The sequence below is a fragment of the Pavona decussata genome, unplaced genomic scaffold, assembly GCF_977016875.1.
Source record: "Pavona decussata unplaced genomic scaffold, jaPavDecu1.1 SCAFFOLD_77, whole genome shotgun sequence".
Classification (NCBI taxonomy): domain Eukaryota; kingdom Metazoa; phylum Cnidaria; class Anthozoa; order Scleractinia; family Agariciidae; genus Pavona; species Pavona decussata.
The window spans coordinates 984,818-1,000,585 of record NW_028145495.1 but is presented as its reverse complement, the minus strand read 5'-3'; the positions used below and the strand labels follow the sequence as shown (position 1 = coordinate 1,000,585).

The 15,768-nt window shown below is 38.0% G+C and overlaps 2 protein-coding genes across 2 annotated transcripts; both read right to left on the bottom strand.

The window, feature by feature from the left end:
* Positions 1-1,368: 1,368 nt before the first annotated feature.
* Positions 1,369-5,648, bottom strand: LOC146476432 (acyl-coenzyme A thioesterase 13-like). Its single transcript, XM_085114615.1, has 3 exons — positions 5,497-5,648; positions 4,001-4,185; positions 1,369-2,294 (listed from the first exon to the last, which is right to left on the bottom strand). Exons 1-3 carry the CDS (start codon positions 5,584-5,586, stop codon positions 2,117-2,119), a joined length of 453 nt encoding a protein of 150 aa, XP_084970741.1. The 5' UTR covers positions 5,587-5,648; the 3' UTR covers positions 1,369-2,116.
* Positions 5,649-8,019: 2,371 nt separating this feature from the next.
* LOC146476431 (acyl-coenzyme A thioesterase 13-like) lies at positions 8,020-11,296 on the bottom strand. Its single transcript, XM_085114627.1, has 2 exons — positions 11,062-11,296; positions 8,020-8,856 (listed from the first exon to the last, which is right to left on the bottom strand). Exons 1-2 carry the CDS (start codon positions 11,149-11,151, stop codon positions 8,494-8,496), a joined length of 453 nt encoding a protein of 150 aa, XP_084970753.1. The 5' UTR covers positions 11,152-11,296; the 3' UTR covers positions 8,020-8,493.
* Positions 11,297-15,768: the final 4,472 nt, after the last annotated feature.

Here is a 15,768-nt window from a genome sequence, read left to right as displayed (position 1 = left end):
CCCCTTAGTACAACTGTTCATACGCCAAGGAATTTACAATTTCATACTCTTAAGAAATTTTTAAAGACAGCCTGGTAAAAGATGCAAATAAACGTTATAAAAAAAAAATGCTTCACTCCAGATTTTGGAACATTGTAAATTTGCTCACTTTCATATAAGGGGAGGGGTTGTGAATGACGCATTGATGTTTGAACGAATTCTCCCTACAAGTCCGAGAACAAAATGTATGGAAAAGAGTGAGGAGAATCTCCATGATATTGGGGTTTAAAGGTTTTGTATTGTACTATTGAGCTTTTCAGTTTGGTGAGAAAAAATGAAAACTTAACATAATTTCTATAATAATTCTGTGATAAGTGTACATCGCATGGTTGAAATTTAGTGTTGCACAGAACAAATTGCAGAGAAGTGATGTTTCATTAACGACAATACTGTAAACATGAGCTTTACACAATAAAAAATGACAAACGTTTCACTCCCTGTTGTTCATTTCTTTAATTTGTTCCTGTCAGCTATCACAGGATTTGCAATCCTTTTCCCCTTAAACAACTAAATAATAAAATTAATGTTGTGGAAGATGTATCAATAACAACTACTCAATCTGTTGTCACCATTTTTAACCTTTCTCTGTACATGCCATCTTTTTTTTTTTTCAAATGTCTATTGATTGTATCAGCACTGCAGTGAGGAAGCCTTATTCTATGAACCCTATGGTTTCTCTTACAGTCAATTCAAGTCGCACGTGACCAGTTTCACCAAGAATGAAATGAACATTCGGATTTCTCTTTGTAATGTCCAACATGTGAATGGAATGTTGAACATTTCTCTGGAAATCTTTCTGAAAAAGACGCTTTAACAGAAAGAAAAAAAAGATTCAAAATACTTGGGAAACAATAATTATTGTTATTTTTGAATTAATGCTGTAATGTAAAGAAAAATTGATAGCTTTCTACCATCAATGAACTAGGGAAATTTCTATGGGAACTCTGAAATCTTGTTGGCGATGTTCAAAACTGTCATGTAAATTTCAAAACTCCGTTCAAATTTCAAAAATACTAATCACGCATGATGTGAATTGACTGTAAAGCTTCCACACCACTTTCTCTGTAATTTTTTTTCAGCCATTTGCATATTGTTTTTGGAACATATGTGCTGAAATAAATAAAATGAAAAAAAGATAAATAAATAAAAAGCAAAATGATCTGAATATGATAATAAATATTATTAACAAGTAATCAGAATGTATCTAAGAAAAAATGTCCCATAGATTATCTATTCTTGGGAAATGTGGGAAAATCTGGCAAGTTACTGCTTCTGGGTAAACCAGTGTTCCAGAGAATGCAGGCTGATAAACATTAAAAACAACCTTTTATATTAACCAACCTTTATTAACCAACCTAAATACATAAAAGTGTTTTGGCTTAAAAAGAACACCATAGAGATTAGAGTAAGAAGTGGAGCTTTAAAAATCTTGTAGGGGGTGACAAGAAAAATTATCCAAACAATGTCTACCTGTAGGCAGCTGATTGGAAAAAATCAATGTTCCGAAAATCCCCCTCCCATGCTTTCTAATGGTCCTTCCAATTCCCCTAGGAAGAAAACGATTTGTATTTCACAGGATGAACTGAACATTGTTGCTGTCAAGACCATAAGCAAACTCAAGCAGGTCTAATTCAACTTTCTGATAAACCATTCTTTAAAAAACTTGGGTGGTGTTAGGAAATAATATTACAGCATCAATAGATCCTAAGAACTCCCCATTCATTCATTAAATTGCCATTAAAGTTGTCATTCTCTTGAAGGCCAGAAAAAGTCTTAACTTTGTCAAAGGAAAGGCTTTTTTAATTGAAGTCAAACTGTTTTAGTGCATATGTAAAGTGTTACATGCGACAACATGTAAATGCTATTTACGTATTTCTCACTGTTTTTAGTTCCAGGACCCAGTCGAAAACCACACTGAGACGGTGCCTTCCTGCTTTTGAATAGAATATTTTATAGTACAAACTTTGTTGCAATAAAACACCTTCAATGAAAATAATTCCAGGGCTTTTAAAAATATTAAATAAATTTAGAATTTTACAGCAGCCTGTTAACAAATTTCAACGCTTCCAAGTTCATTCTATTCTGGGTTCACTGGAGGCACGCCTTGTCCCCTGTATTTTGTGTGGCTCCCCTTTGCTATAAGTTTTCCATTTTTGTGTAGAAGTTCAGCTGAGGTGAATGCCATTGTCTGGCCCAGCTTTAAAATTTCAGCATTAATGGTAATCTCTTCTCCTAACTTGGCAGGCCTCAAGTAGCTGCAGGCAGACAAAATGAAACACTAGTATTAATGATTATATTGACAAACCATAACCTTACTGCATAAATACCACTCCTATAACTTGAGTGGTGGTTTTGTTAAACCAGGGATGGGTTTCTTTGGGTGCTTAATTCAAGGAGTGTTCACATTAACATTCACAACAACTCCATGGAAATCATCTGACTCACAAGGACTAATTGGATGTTTACTAGAAAACCTGTTACTCAAACAGATAAGGGGGTTTATTTCTAAATAAACTGGTCCTGCATTGGCAGGGAGTGGAAAAGGTTTTATCAACAGAATTAATTAAAGGGGAAGTATCACGAAAATTTGCTGTCATTTCAAAGCCCAAAAATGTTTGACTGTCAGCAGAAACAACGAAATAATTGTCAAGTTTGTTAAAAATTATCACCTCAGTGCAATAAAACTGACGATTAGTGCTTCTGGCCAGAGACAGGGTAGACCGGTTTGGATTGAAACTTGAAAAATATTAGGCTAATATTTTTCAAGTTCTCGCATTTTTGTCTCCAAAATGCGCTAGAACAGATCACAAGTTGTTTCTTTCAAGAATTGAGTTGATTTCGTTCCTCTCGTCATTCTAGAATTATTTGGCAGGTGATTGAAGGTCTTATTTCATCATTTAATTTTAACAAAAGATATCAAAAACCCCATGATACTTCCCCTTTAATTAAGTTATTTGGCCACTGTAAAGATATTTGAGTGTTGACATTTCAAGCATAAGCCCTTCATAATTACAGTGAATTGCTCTGATGAAGGACTAACACTCAAAATATCAGCACCCAAAACTCCTTATGGTGGCCAAATTACCTTAAACCAAACCTTTGTTTCTCAAATGTCCTGGGGCTAGATTCACAAAGCTATATTCTAAGTTACAATGTATCCTAAGTATTTTTTCTTAACAATAATATTATTATTACAGTAGGTTGATGTCAAGAAACAATACTCACAATGCATCTTTACTTAGGAGGGCTTTGTGAATCCAACCACTGATGAATTCACAGCCTCAGAAACTACAAAATTTCGCGGAATACTAGGAATTCCCTGCTTCTATTTCTCATTTCAATCCAGCTCTAGTTGTTCAAAAGGTGAATATTGCTATCCACCAGACAAATCTTTATCCAGTGGATGGCACAATTAGTTTTGTGACTGCTGAACTACTGGATTGAGACTAACCCATTGAATAGTATTATTATTTGTGCAAGTCCGGAAAAAAATCCATACCCAACCCATGGAAGGTCACAGGAAATTCCTAGGGGGAGGAGGGGGGGGGGTCTTAAAAGTCAAAATTTTAGAAGTAAAGTTTGAAGCATAACTGGAATTTCCTGGGGGGATGGGCGGTGCAAAACAGAAAACCTTCCATGGGGGAGTATGGATATTTTCTGGAACTGCACAATCGGGGCTTGAAGTATCACTTAAAGCCACTGGTGTATTTCTTATTTTATTAGCACAATGTTCCTCAACAGAGAAAGTCTGTACTTGCCTTAATTACCACTAGTCTAAATAATGGGATTTGGAAAATACTTGCCTGGCCCATAGTACAGGAACTAAAACTTTAACCTCTTTGGAAATTTAAAAGTGATTTATTTAAAACATTCACCTCTGGATCAACTAAATATTTGCCAAGGATCTTGTGGGAAATTCCCCCAAATTAAATCCCATCAATGATTACAATAGAATAAATACCTTATACTCATGTCAATGCTGACACCAGGGTGATATGGAGGTTTAGTAAAGACCAAAGCAGAAGTACATGTGTCAATCAAGGTTGCTACCATGCCGCCATGAAGGGTACCCATACCATTCACATGACCCTCTCCTACAGTCATTTTAAATGAAGCTTTTCCTTCCTCACATGACAGGAGCTCAACCTACAAGGAACAAATGAAGTAAATTACATTTTCTATCATTCTCTATAGGGTGCAACCTTTGTATTACTTTTCAAGATGGTGGGTGGTCAAGAGAAGGACCTGGTGAGGACTAGCTTATGTGATGACAAAAACTCAAAAAATCTTGGAGATTTTCATTACCTGGCCTTACCACGAAATATGAAAACTAAACTGCCACCACTTTCAACCTGGTCTTAGCATTTTCCGACTTTTAAATTTTTTGGACATTTTGTTACCAAGTCATCAGGGGCCCATTTCTCAAAAATCCCGGTAACTTACCAGGCCCGCTAAGTGTCTTTGGTGATGAATGTTTCTTAACAGAAGTCAATTTTTGCTAGCTTTCAATGCTTTTTCAATTCTATGAAAACGTTGGCCATTAGGACCATGTCTGTAATCACTGTGTAATCGGCAAAAAAGATATTTAAAAATATACTTATCAGGCCCAGTAAGTTATGGGGACTTTCGAGAAATGGGCCCCAGGCCCTCAGTACCTAGGGTTTCCTCCTGACTAGCCTCCATCCTCAAAAGCAACACCAAGAAAGCCCTTGGGACAAGGTTGTACAGTGGAAACAAAACTGCAAGGCTCTCCCCGAAAATGGCTCTGGTAAGATTTTCAGGGCTGCCACTGGCTCTAGTAAGATTTTCAGGGCTGCCACTCAGGATATGAAAAAGAAATCCCTGACTTTGCACTGATCATGCATGCATGCTTGGCAGTAAAACCACAATAATAAATTGATTCTATGATATTAGAATAAATATTGCTGCCAACCGGAGAAAATCTTTGTCCAGCCTAAGGGCAAACTTAAAATATAAATATGACTGGTAGACTTGGTGAAAAATTATAACTTTCTGACAAATTCTTAGTCCCTTCCAAAATCTTTCCAACTGAAAAAAGTCCAGCACAAAATTTGTAACCCAAAAAAGTTCGAATTCCCAATTCCCAATCGCTGTCCGAGTACTTTTTCTGGGGACTGGTACATATAGTAGTAGAAGCTCGCGTGACTTTCGACCCAACTAATGAACTTTGATCGACTGTCACAAGCATGACACACGCAGTCCTTTTTTAGGGGATTAGCAACCATAAGGAGGTCGTGGAGAGGAGGATAATATGACGTTCCCAAAAACGGCGGCGTACCTAGACAGTCAGCGACAAAAATAGATGGATATTAAAGAAGCTTATATGTCTAGTTACATTACGTCATCCTCCGATGGACCTGGAACAGAGCGTCTGTATATCTTCAAGAATTTCAATGGTAGCCTTGGCCAATAACAAGAATTAATTCTCTCATTTACCTCTTTCACTAGTCGATCCATTCCTTTTGAAATTTTCATCCATGCTATAAAATTCGTCAAACCTTGTCGTAATCTCGTAACTCCCGCCATCTTGAAAAAAAAAACAGCAATGCTCCCATAATCCCAAGCGATGCGCAGTGTTCTGTACCAGTCCACGCTGCTCCCTATCCCGGCCCCTATCTCTCGTTGCGCAAATTGTCCCCACCTACCCCTCTACTGTGGTCTCACAAAGAAACGCCTTGTATGTCACTGTTACATTTTTATGCTAAACTTGCAAACTTGTTGTTATGTTTTATCTCGAACTGAGTGGCTTGCTACAAAAGTGTTTTTAATTATTATTTTCTTAGCCTGCGAGCAAGCGGAGAAAAACTATCCCATTTACGTGTCCTTCAAAAACAAGACAGAAAGAAAAAAAAAGTTCATTTTTGGATATACATTGTTGAGGTTGTTGGAGATTTCTGTCTCCAACAGAAACGAACCGTTTAGCAAAAACAAAAACACTTTATTAAAACAGACAGTTACAAATTAGTTATATACCTACCCGCAAATAGCTAAAGCTAGTCGAGGCGGGTAGGTATGTCTATACTAAACTTAAATACAAATAAAATTGGTGTTAACAAATTGACAGCCACAACTAAAATAAAAGTTAAATAAGTAGTAAACAAATAAGTGAATATACAAAACAAAAAGGATTCGCAAGCTGATGGAAATTAAAAGATTGTTACAAATTTATAAGCTTTTCATCAAGTTATTTCAAGAATTGAAGAAGGTGTAAGGTAAGCATTTTCTTTTTTTAAAATGTTGATTAGTATTTCATGTATTTGTTTTTTGACTAATTTTCTGCTGTCAGACTTTCTAATGTTATCCGGTAAAAAATTCCATAGCCGTGCGCCAAATCGAGAAAATGAATTCTTTAGTTGATCAAGACGCGAAGACATGATATAAAATTTGTCGGCGGTTGCTGACCTGGTGTTGTAGGAATTTATATCTGGGACATGTTTAAATAAATTTTGAATATGAACAGCTGCTAGTTTGTTTTGGATATCATATTTTAAACAGGAAACAGATTCGACATAGAGAAAATGAACAGGTAGGATGTTAAGGTTAATAAAGTAAGGAATAGCGTGTTCACTTTTTGTAGAAAAGTTCATCAAACGTAGAGCCCGTTTTTGTAGGAGAAGAAGCTTTTCTAAGTTAAACTGAGAAGCTTGACCCCACGAACTAATTCCATACATGAGGTTGGGGAAAAAAAGAGATTGATATAACTTGACAAGAACAGAGAGGGGTACAAAATGTCTCAATGTAGCTATCATGCCGATGGCCTTGCTAATTTTTAGAGCAATTAAATCTATATGAACTTTCCAGTTGAGATTCTTGTCAATGAGTATGCCAAGATATTTCACGTGATCTTTAATTTACATTCTGATGTTGAATATGAAACTTTATCAATCTTTTTGCTTTTCACTAAGACCGCTAAGGGATATTTATGAGTTCCGGCCCATCGACACTAATACCTTTAGGGTTAAAAAGGCTTAAATTTTAAACAATCAAAAACCCTTTTCTTAAGTCATTGAAAACTGATACATTCGAAAATGCTTCAAGGGTATAGACATATTCCACCAGTCATTACGCCGGACAAAAAGAAAGATTTCAGGTTCAAATTTCCCACCCACTCAGGTAAAGTTCAAATCCGCAACCCTATATATGGAAGATCTTTCCCGTCAAATGCCCCACTCCCCCGCCCCCCTGCCCGGATATTATATTAAAGGTTCGAATTGATCGACGCAGATCATTGTGTGTAAATGGTACTTAAAGGGAAAGTGTCACAGGATTTTGTCCATTTCAGGAGACTGAAATACGGTGGGTTTTTTTTTTAAACATGGCTCCGTACGGTATTTCTGATCTGTAATGTCTGCAACTACGTTCCCTTTGTTAGTTAAAAGTTATGGCCGAAACATACTTAGCCTTAAAGTACCCTGCTAGCAGAGGTTTCTTTCTGGTATTAGTCTTTCAGCATGTACAAATCTGTCCGTGTCTCTAGTATTTTGCGTAGTAGACAAGCCGACTTCGCGCAATACTCAGTGAATACTAGAGACGTGAACGACTTCGTACATGGTAAAAGACTTACCAGAAAGAAACCTCTGCTAGCAGGGTACTTTAACAGCTACTCTTATGTTTAAAATTCCGTCTTACAGCAGCCTTAGCCAGTCTTGCTTAGTACGCTTCAGGCTTTTTACTCAAATCAGATTGTAAAATAATGGGAAGCCGTTTGTATAGCTCCTGATATTTATTATCAGCATTCACCCAATAAAGTTGCTGAAAAAAAAAAGGTTCAACAATACCTTTACTTGGCCCCAAAATCATTCTAGAACACAAAAACAAAATTTTAGAAGCAAATGATGAAGCTAAAATGGAATTTCCTTGGGGAATGGGGGGGGGGGGGGTGCAAAACAAAAAACCTTCTGTGGGGGGAGTATGGATATTTTCTGGAACTGCACATTCTGTGTCTGTGCCTTCTCCAGTTACAGTATTGATACTGGACCAAACATGTACGTCATGAGAAATTGGAAATTATCACCAAAGGAAGCATGGCTTCAGCTGATATTCAAACAAATTCTCCCAAATTGTTCAGTTCAGTTCAGTTTATTTTTTGCCATTATTTTTACACATCATTACAAGATAAATATAAATTAAAATATAAAAGATAAATGAATAACAAAAGAGAGAGAAACATATGGCGAGGATGCCAATAGAGAAACCATTGGGGCTTATACGAGCTACAGGCTCCTCCTCAAAAAAAGTTACAACTTTAAATCAGGATTTAAGGCATAGCTTATTTGAAATAAGAAGCAGGAAGGGGAATATGTATGTTGATGTTAGGGCTTAAAGAGTTGACGGCATTGCTTTTCTGTTGTTTCTTGGTTCTGAACTCATGAGTGAATAGCTCCTTGGAAAAATAGAGCACCAAAAGTTTTTTTTGTAATCCCCCAACACACTCTACTCAGTCTTCATTGGAGGCACGCCTTGTCCCAGGTATTTTGTGTGGCTCCCCTTTGCTATAAGCTTCCCATCTTTGTGTAGCAGTTCAGCTGAGGTGAAGGCCAATGTCTGACCCATTTTAACTACTTCAGTATTTATAACAATTTCATCTCCTACTTTAGCAGGTCTCATGTAGCTTATGCTCATATCAATGCTCACACCAGGTTGATGTGGAGGTTTAGTGTAGATTGTACATGTTGTCAAAAGATCAATTAAAGTTGCTGTCATTCCTCCATGAAGGGTACCAACACGATTCAGATGACCTTCCTCAACTGTCATTTTAAATGAAGCCTTGCCTTCTTCACATGACAGGAGCTCAACCTACAAAGTACAAACAAAGCATATTTCAGTACAATTCGTTCAAGATTGAAAGTCATAAGACCCTGCTATCAACAAATTTGCTTCAAGTTTATTTTAAGAGCTGGGTAGGGAGAAGGTATGGGGAGAGAAAAATACACTGTATTTAAATTAAGGACAGTGCCTACTCTAATTGTTACTTACTGCGCATACATTCTGCACATCTCAAGATACTCAGGTTTCCTATGGGTGGTGGCTGCTACTACAAAGATATTTTTGCGCAGTTTAAAACTATGGGGAGAAAGCAGAACTTAGCGAGTTCTCTTGAAGAAAATTGGGGGGAACCATGCATTTTTCAGAGATAATAAAGCTTCAATTTGATAAAAAATGCCATACATTGCTTTGTATTTTAGCACTTTTTAGAATAATTCTTGTTTCTTATTCGCATGGTTACCCCCAATTTTCTTTTTGTATTCCAATAGCCCTTGTTAAGATCTACTTTTCCCGCATAGTAAGAAACTGTGCAAAAGTACCTCTGTATTAGCAGGCCCCATCCTAAATCAAGTAAATACAATATTGTTCATACGCATTGCATGACCCTATGGGAGAATGAGCTGATATATATATATATATAGCCTGGTGAAGGTGAAATTTAACATTGAATATATTTCTCAGACCTGGCTATTGTTAGATATTTTGTATTTCTTGCCAAAAATTCTAAGTACCCAGTAGCTCAGGCACACAAACATTTGACAGGAATCCTAATTTGCATTGGTCTGTCACACAATATATGAATTTTTAAAAATCTTTTAACCATCCTCTCTCCTTGGTATAGCCTGCGAACGCAGATGTATTTCCGGCTGTCACTTCTCTCCGCCGACAGCCAGATGTATGTCTGCGTGTGCAGGCTAAGTGACAGCCGGAAATACATCTTCGTTCGCAGGCTATCCTCGGTACCACCATTTTGCAAGCATATCAAAATATAACAAATACAAAGCAAGGTGTTTTTGAATTTGTAGGGTTAAAAAAAGCTGCTCACATACAGGAAAAAGAAAAATTTACAACCGACACAAATGCTTGTGAAAGAAATGTGATGTTACGTTATGTTTTGTTGGTAAGACAGGTTGTGAAAATTAGGAAACCTGCCAAATTCCTGTGTGTTAGATGCATGTAGCCAATCGGCAAAGTGATAACTATGTATGAAGGGAAATTTGATTATAAAGATTTGGCACACAACACCTCTACAAGCTTCTGGGCAAGAGTCAACAAATTATTGACCTCCAGCTTGGGATGACTGTGAGGTACAGTCAAACCTGTATTTAGCGGACAACAGTACCAGTCCCATTTTTCTCCATGACATTTACTGTAGATTTAAGAAAGAACCTGTATTGAACGGACACCTCTATTAAGCGGACGCTGACACCTTAAACTTGACTTTCATGGTGATTTCTATTGTTAAAGCCCTGAATGAAACGGACACTGCCAAAAGGATGCATGTTTTTCATTCCCATTCATTTATTTTGCCATTTACCAGAAATACAACAACAGAAATACATATTTAAAGATTATGTACAATATTCCTACTACTACAACGAATATTCCTATTCCTGTTTTTTTGTCCATGTTTTAACAGATCGGTCATTTAACTTTGCCGACCAAAGAGCTGTCCCATCGTTGTAAATACTGTTACACTTTACATCTTCTAATAAAGCAAAATTATGATCACATATACTTTCCATTGCTTATGGAAAAACGGCACCCCACAGTTATCGTACATGTTCACGAGAATGGTATTTGGCCCTTTCGAGGCCTTGTTAAAATACTGAAGAATATTTTAAAATTAATATGACCCTTTTAAGACGAATTCTAAGGGAACCTGTTTTCAGTGGACAAACTGTATTAAGCAGACACTTGGAAGGGTCCCAAGGGTGTCCGCTTAAATTATACGGTTTTGACTGTATTACAGAGTGTCCATACAAAGGGGGTGTCTGTACAGCGGGGTTTCACTGTATAAGAAATAAGTCCAATTTTACCTATACTCCACGTATTGGAACTTTCTTAGGTACCTCAGCTGAGTACCCTGAGTACCCCCTGCCACCTCCCCCCCTCCCCCCTCCCCCCTCCCCCCTCCTCCCATCCACCCAAAAGTTGGGATAATAACAACATTCTTAAAAAAATAGCAAAAATCTCAAGTCAAATAATTTAAAATTATTTTCTTAACGTATTTACGTTTTTCGCAACTCGATCAAATCCTTTTGTAGTCTTCAAATGCGCTGACATGCCCATCAAAAGTTGCCGGATTTTCGTAGAAGCGGCCATCTTGCATTAACAACAATTCCCATAACCCCTCTCGGTACACTACTCTACCCCAGTCCATATGCCGTGTTCTCGGCCTCTTTCGTGTCGACTTGAAAGTGGACGGTCTAGTTGTGGAACAAAAGACGTTCTCAAAAGTCTGATTATCGCCCAATTCACCCGTAAAAGAAGTAAGTTGCCTTGTAATTAGTTGCTCTATATAATAAGCTCTTGTCTTGATGCATTTGTTTGCCGGTATTTTACTTAGATGGCGGCAGCAGTACACGTGTACGTTCTGAAGAAACATTCGATGCCTTTTGATGGTCTGATAACATTCTGCAAAAGCAGAAAAAAATAAACCTTAAACTCCTGGATCGACTTGTAGCTAGTTGTACTCGCAATTAAAACAGTTAACATCAACGGCTTTGTATCGGCAATTTTGTAGACAACAACAGCAGCCATGTTGTGTTTAACTTTTTTCAAATTCACTAAATTTTATCTATCTTTTCATCAGTGTTTTAGCAATTTTTTTTTGATTATCGTTGTAAAGCGCCTTTGAACTTTACGAATATAGGTACTCTATAAATACAATCATACCCCCTCCTCCCCCTAAATCTTTGTCATGTAATCATTCCTCGCGAAGCGAGGGCCGAAGGCCCGAGCGTAGCGAGGTTAATAAATTTGTCGGGCCGAGCCGGCCCGAGCGGAGCTAAGCCGCGCGAATTCGAGCGAAAAATACATTTATATATATATATATGTTTTTTTGAAGGTGTCCGCACTTGAATGACGTCAGACTGTCTGGCGTCGTCTGAAAAAAATTTGCATACATCGGAAAAAATATGCGTGCATGATCAAATTTCAGCTGCAATGTTCATCAATATTCACTGGATACAGAACTATCTCTCCACAATCTTTTCCCTTTCTTTTAGAAATCTTTTTTTGTGAAAGATTGTATTGAAGAAATTACACGTTTTGTGGCCGCGGTAAAATAATTTTCCGTGGGAAATAAATTCATCGAACACGACAGCGCTGCACGCCCGTTGTACATTTCATCGCGTCAGAAATAGATTTTTAACCGCAAACTAGCCTGTGGAACTACGAAAAGACCATGCTCATCAAAATAGTTGCTATGTTCAGAAACCTTTTAATCTCCTCATTTGATGCTACAACACGAAAGAGGGCTTTCCACCCAGCCCCAGCTTCGCGAGGTTTTGCGAGTCACGTATTTCTAGTAATAATAATGATACAGATAGTAAATGATAGTAAATTACTATCATGCACTCTATTATACAGTGGTTTTCAATTCAGTGTCGTAACAATGTACTTATCACTAAAGCCAATCACAGCAGCGCAATGAGCGAATGAGAACTCAAAGCAAATACATGTAACTGTAGCCAAGCACATGAAAACTTGTGCAAGTAGGACATGGTTATTTTTGATTTTATTTCTTGTTGGTTGAGTGACAAAGTGACATAAGTTTTACCAACCAATCACAGAGTGTAGTGAAGGAAGCAAAACCAGACCAAATGCACACTTAGTTCTGACACTCAATTGAAAACCGCTCCAATACATCTAATTGAAGGTTTTGCTGAAAGGCAGCCTGCTGCCCCATTTACAGTTCACGGCCTGGCCTGGCAGCCCATTTCACAGTTCATGGCCCGGGCAAACTTTTTTTTATGCCAACTCCAAGATGGGGGATACTTACCCTGACAGATTGGTAATTAGCAAGATAACACTCTGGTTAGCATAAAAAATCACTCCAGATAGCCTAACTAGTACTCTGGTTAGCCTGCATAGCACTCCGATTAGCCTAAATAGCTCCCCAGTTAGCCTAATTTAGCTTAGGTAGCTTGCAGTTAGCCTTTATATCTGGGGCTAGGATATCTAGCAAAAAAATTGCTGATTGAGGCAGCCAGTCATCATAGTGTAGTGATAAGGTTCCTGCTTGGATTCTTTGTTTGACCCGTCTTTTAATCCTTTCTTTTCCCAACTACTGATAACAACAATAAAAACTAAATGTGAAAAAAATATCAAAATGTTACAAGAAACTGTTGAAATGTTCAATCTTCTTGTTTTCCAGCTATGATCACTGATATTCAACTTGCGGCCTTTGCAAACATCCTTGGTGTATCCCTGTTCCTTCTTGTTGTCTTGTACCACTTTGTAGCTGTCAACAACCCGAAGAGGAAGGAAGAATGAAATTAACACCACTTATTATTATTAGATTGTAAGTTGTTTTATTACATAATCTTGCTGATATTAGTGGCTCTGTCTTTGCTGACTACTGATAGTCCACACTCCACCCACCCCAGGAAATTCCAGTTTAGCTTCATACTTTCTTTCTAAAATTTTGGCTTTTAAGGCCCCCCTCCCCGTAGGAATTTCTGGTGACCTTCCTTGGAGTGGGTATGGATTTTTTCTACACAATGTAAGCCCATGGACGTTAAGGGTTATCTGTTTTAAGCTGTTCTTCTTTAACAGGACATGTGTGATTCCAAGTCTTTATTTTGATGGGCCGTATTGCAATGGTCTGGACAACTGCCATGCCGGATTATTAATTTTATTTGAGGCACAATTCATTGACAGTACATGTTACATAATGTATTGAAGGGTTTTGCATTGGAATATGGGGCAACTAGTAACTGATGCTGAGATAGTGGTTAGCAGCCAAACTTAAAGATGGTGATGTGTGGCAAGAATGCTGGAAGGGGGCATTATTATTTTATTTTGATATAAGTAAAAGATATATATTTCAATACCTTGTTGTTTAAGCTTTGTAAGAGCTGAAATAACCTGACAGTAGAGCAGATGAGAGGGTTAGTTTCAAAAGAAACTGTGGTGCTGCATTGGTGGGGGAGTAGAAACAAATCTTTGTTTTACCCACAAATTTGATGACAGAGGTAATCTGGCCACTGGAAAGAGATTCAAGGGCTGTCGATGTGAGTGTTAGCAGACCTGCCAACTCTCACGATTCTGCCGTGAGTCTCACGATTTTTTATCTTTTCTCACGGCCTCACGACAAGACTCCCAATCTCACGGTTTTTGGGGAAAACTGATTCTGAAATGAAATGTAACCTTGTTGAATAAAATTGGAAATTAAATGCACAATGCTGGTGCCATAAAGTGATCAACTAATAAAGGAGAACACTGTACTCACTGAACTGTGTGATTTGTGCTTTTGTTTACCATTTTTTGCCCAGTTCCTAGGCCTCTACTAGTAATTTTATTCGCAATGAAGACAGAAATTAACCATTAACCGAGCTTCGATTCCATGCTAAGTTTCGCAGTAGTGTTTGCAAGTTTCATGTGACATACATGGCGTGGGAAAGCAATTGGATCAAAATGGTGAAAAAGGGTTTGTTTAGTCTTGATTGGGAAAAAAATAGAATTTCACCACTTTTTGTTGAACCTCCAGATTTTTTTTCATGGGTCTCCAGATTTTTCTTTATCAGCGGTTGGCAGGTCTGTGTTAGCGTTTCCTCAGAGTGGAGGACTAACAAAGGGTGAACACTTGAAATGTGAGCACTGAACTCTCTTTTTGGTGGCCACCTTATCAACTCTGTTGATAAAACCAACCAGTAGAGTAGATGGTTGCAAAGTCACCATTGTGGACTGGAGTTGGAATAGACATTTCAGGGTTTGCAAGTTTGGTCAAGTCAAAGAGAAAGATGTCAGGGCAATATGACTCAGAAATTGTTTGATAATCCAGAGCTATTTAAGGGCATGGGCACCATGTCTGAGAACATTTGAAATTTTATAGTCGGACATTTGTCTAATGTCTGTTTGTTATTTTTATAAAGAAATTGAGTTTCACATTTTGTTTCTTTCATTTTTCAGGTACAGAAAGGATTCAAGAATCCTAGCCTTTGGCTAAGATGGACCAGAATAAAACATAAGATTTGAATTGATTCAATGCTTCTGAATGTGACCAAATATTATTGCTTTTCTTCCTGTACAATGTAATTTTTCATCAATAATACATCTTGATCTGTAAACTTAATCAGCAAATATTGGAATTAAAGAAAGTCAAGGAATTTAGCTAGAATAGTTTACCAGCGTCTTCCATGATAGCCTGTGAACAGGCTCCCAAGTGGGGTCTAGAAAGAAGACAAAAATCGAGCTCGGAGAGGAGGGGGAGAAAGATCTGTCAGCAATCGCCTATTTAACCAATCAGAGCGTGATACCAGAATCTGGTATCACAAGACGGCGGCATTCAAATAAAGGCCACAGGCCCTGCTTTCTTTTCTCTTCGCCCCATACCGCGCTCCGCTCGCCCGGCTCGCCAATTTTTCTTTTCGCCCTATACCCCACTTGGGAGCCTGTTCACAGGCTACTTCCATGAATGACTTGCACTCGTCAGGTGTAACTGCACTTGTGAGCTTGTTGCGTTCGACGTAGGAAGAACGCTTCCTAATACGGATTTGAGTAGAGATTTATGGAACTTGTCGTGGATGGGTCGATGGATCTTGGGACGCGCAGCTGGCATCCCCCGCAGATTTTTTTGCAGGGGTGGTTGACATCACAAAGAGAGAGAGCCTGGGATTGAGATTGGCCTGGGCTGGTGACATCAAACGCACTCTCTAATCTACGGTTATTACTAGTTATAATAATTATTATCCATTATTTTGTTGAAAGTAAAGC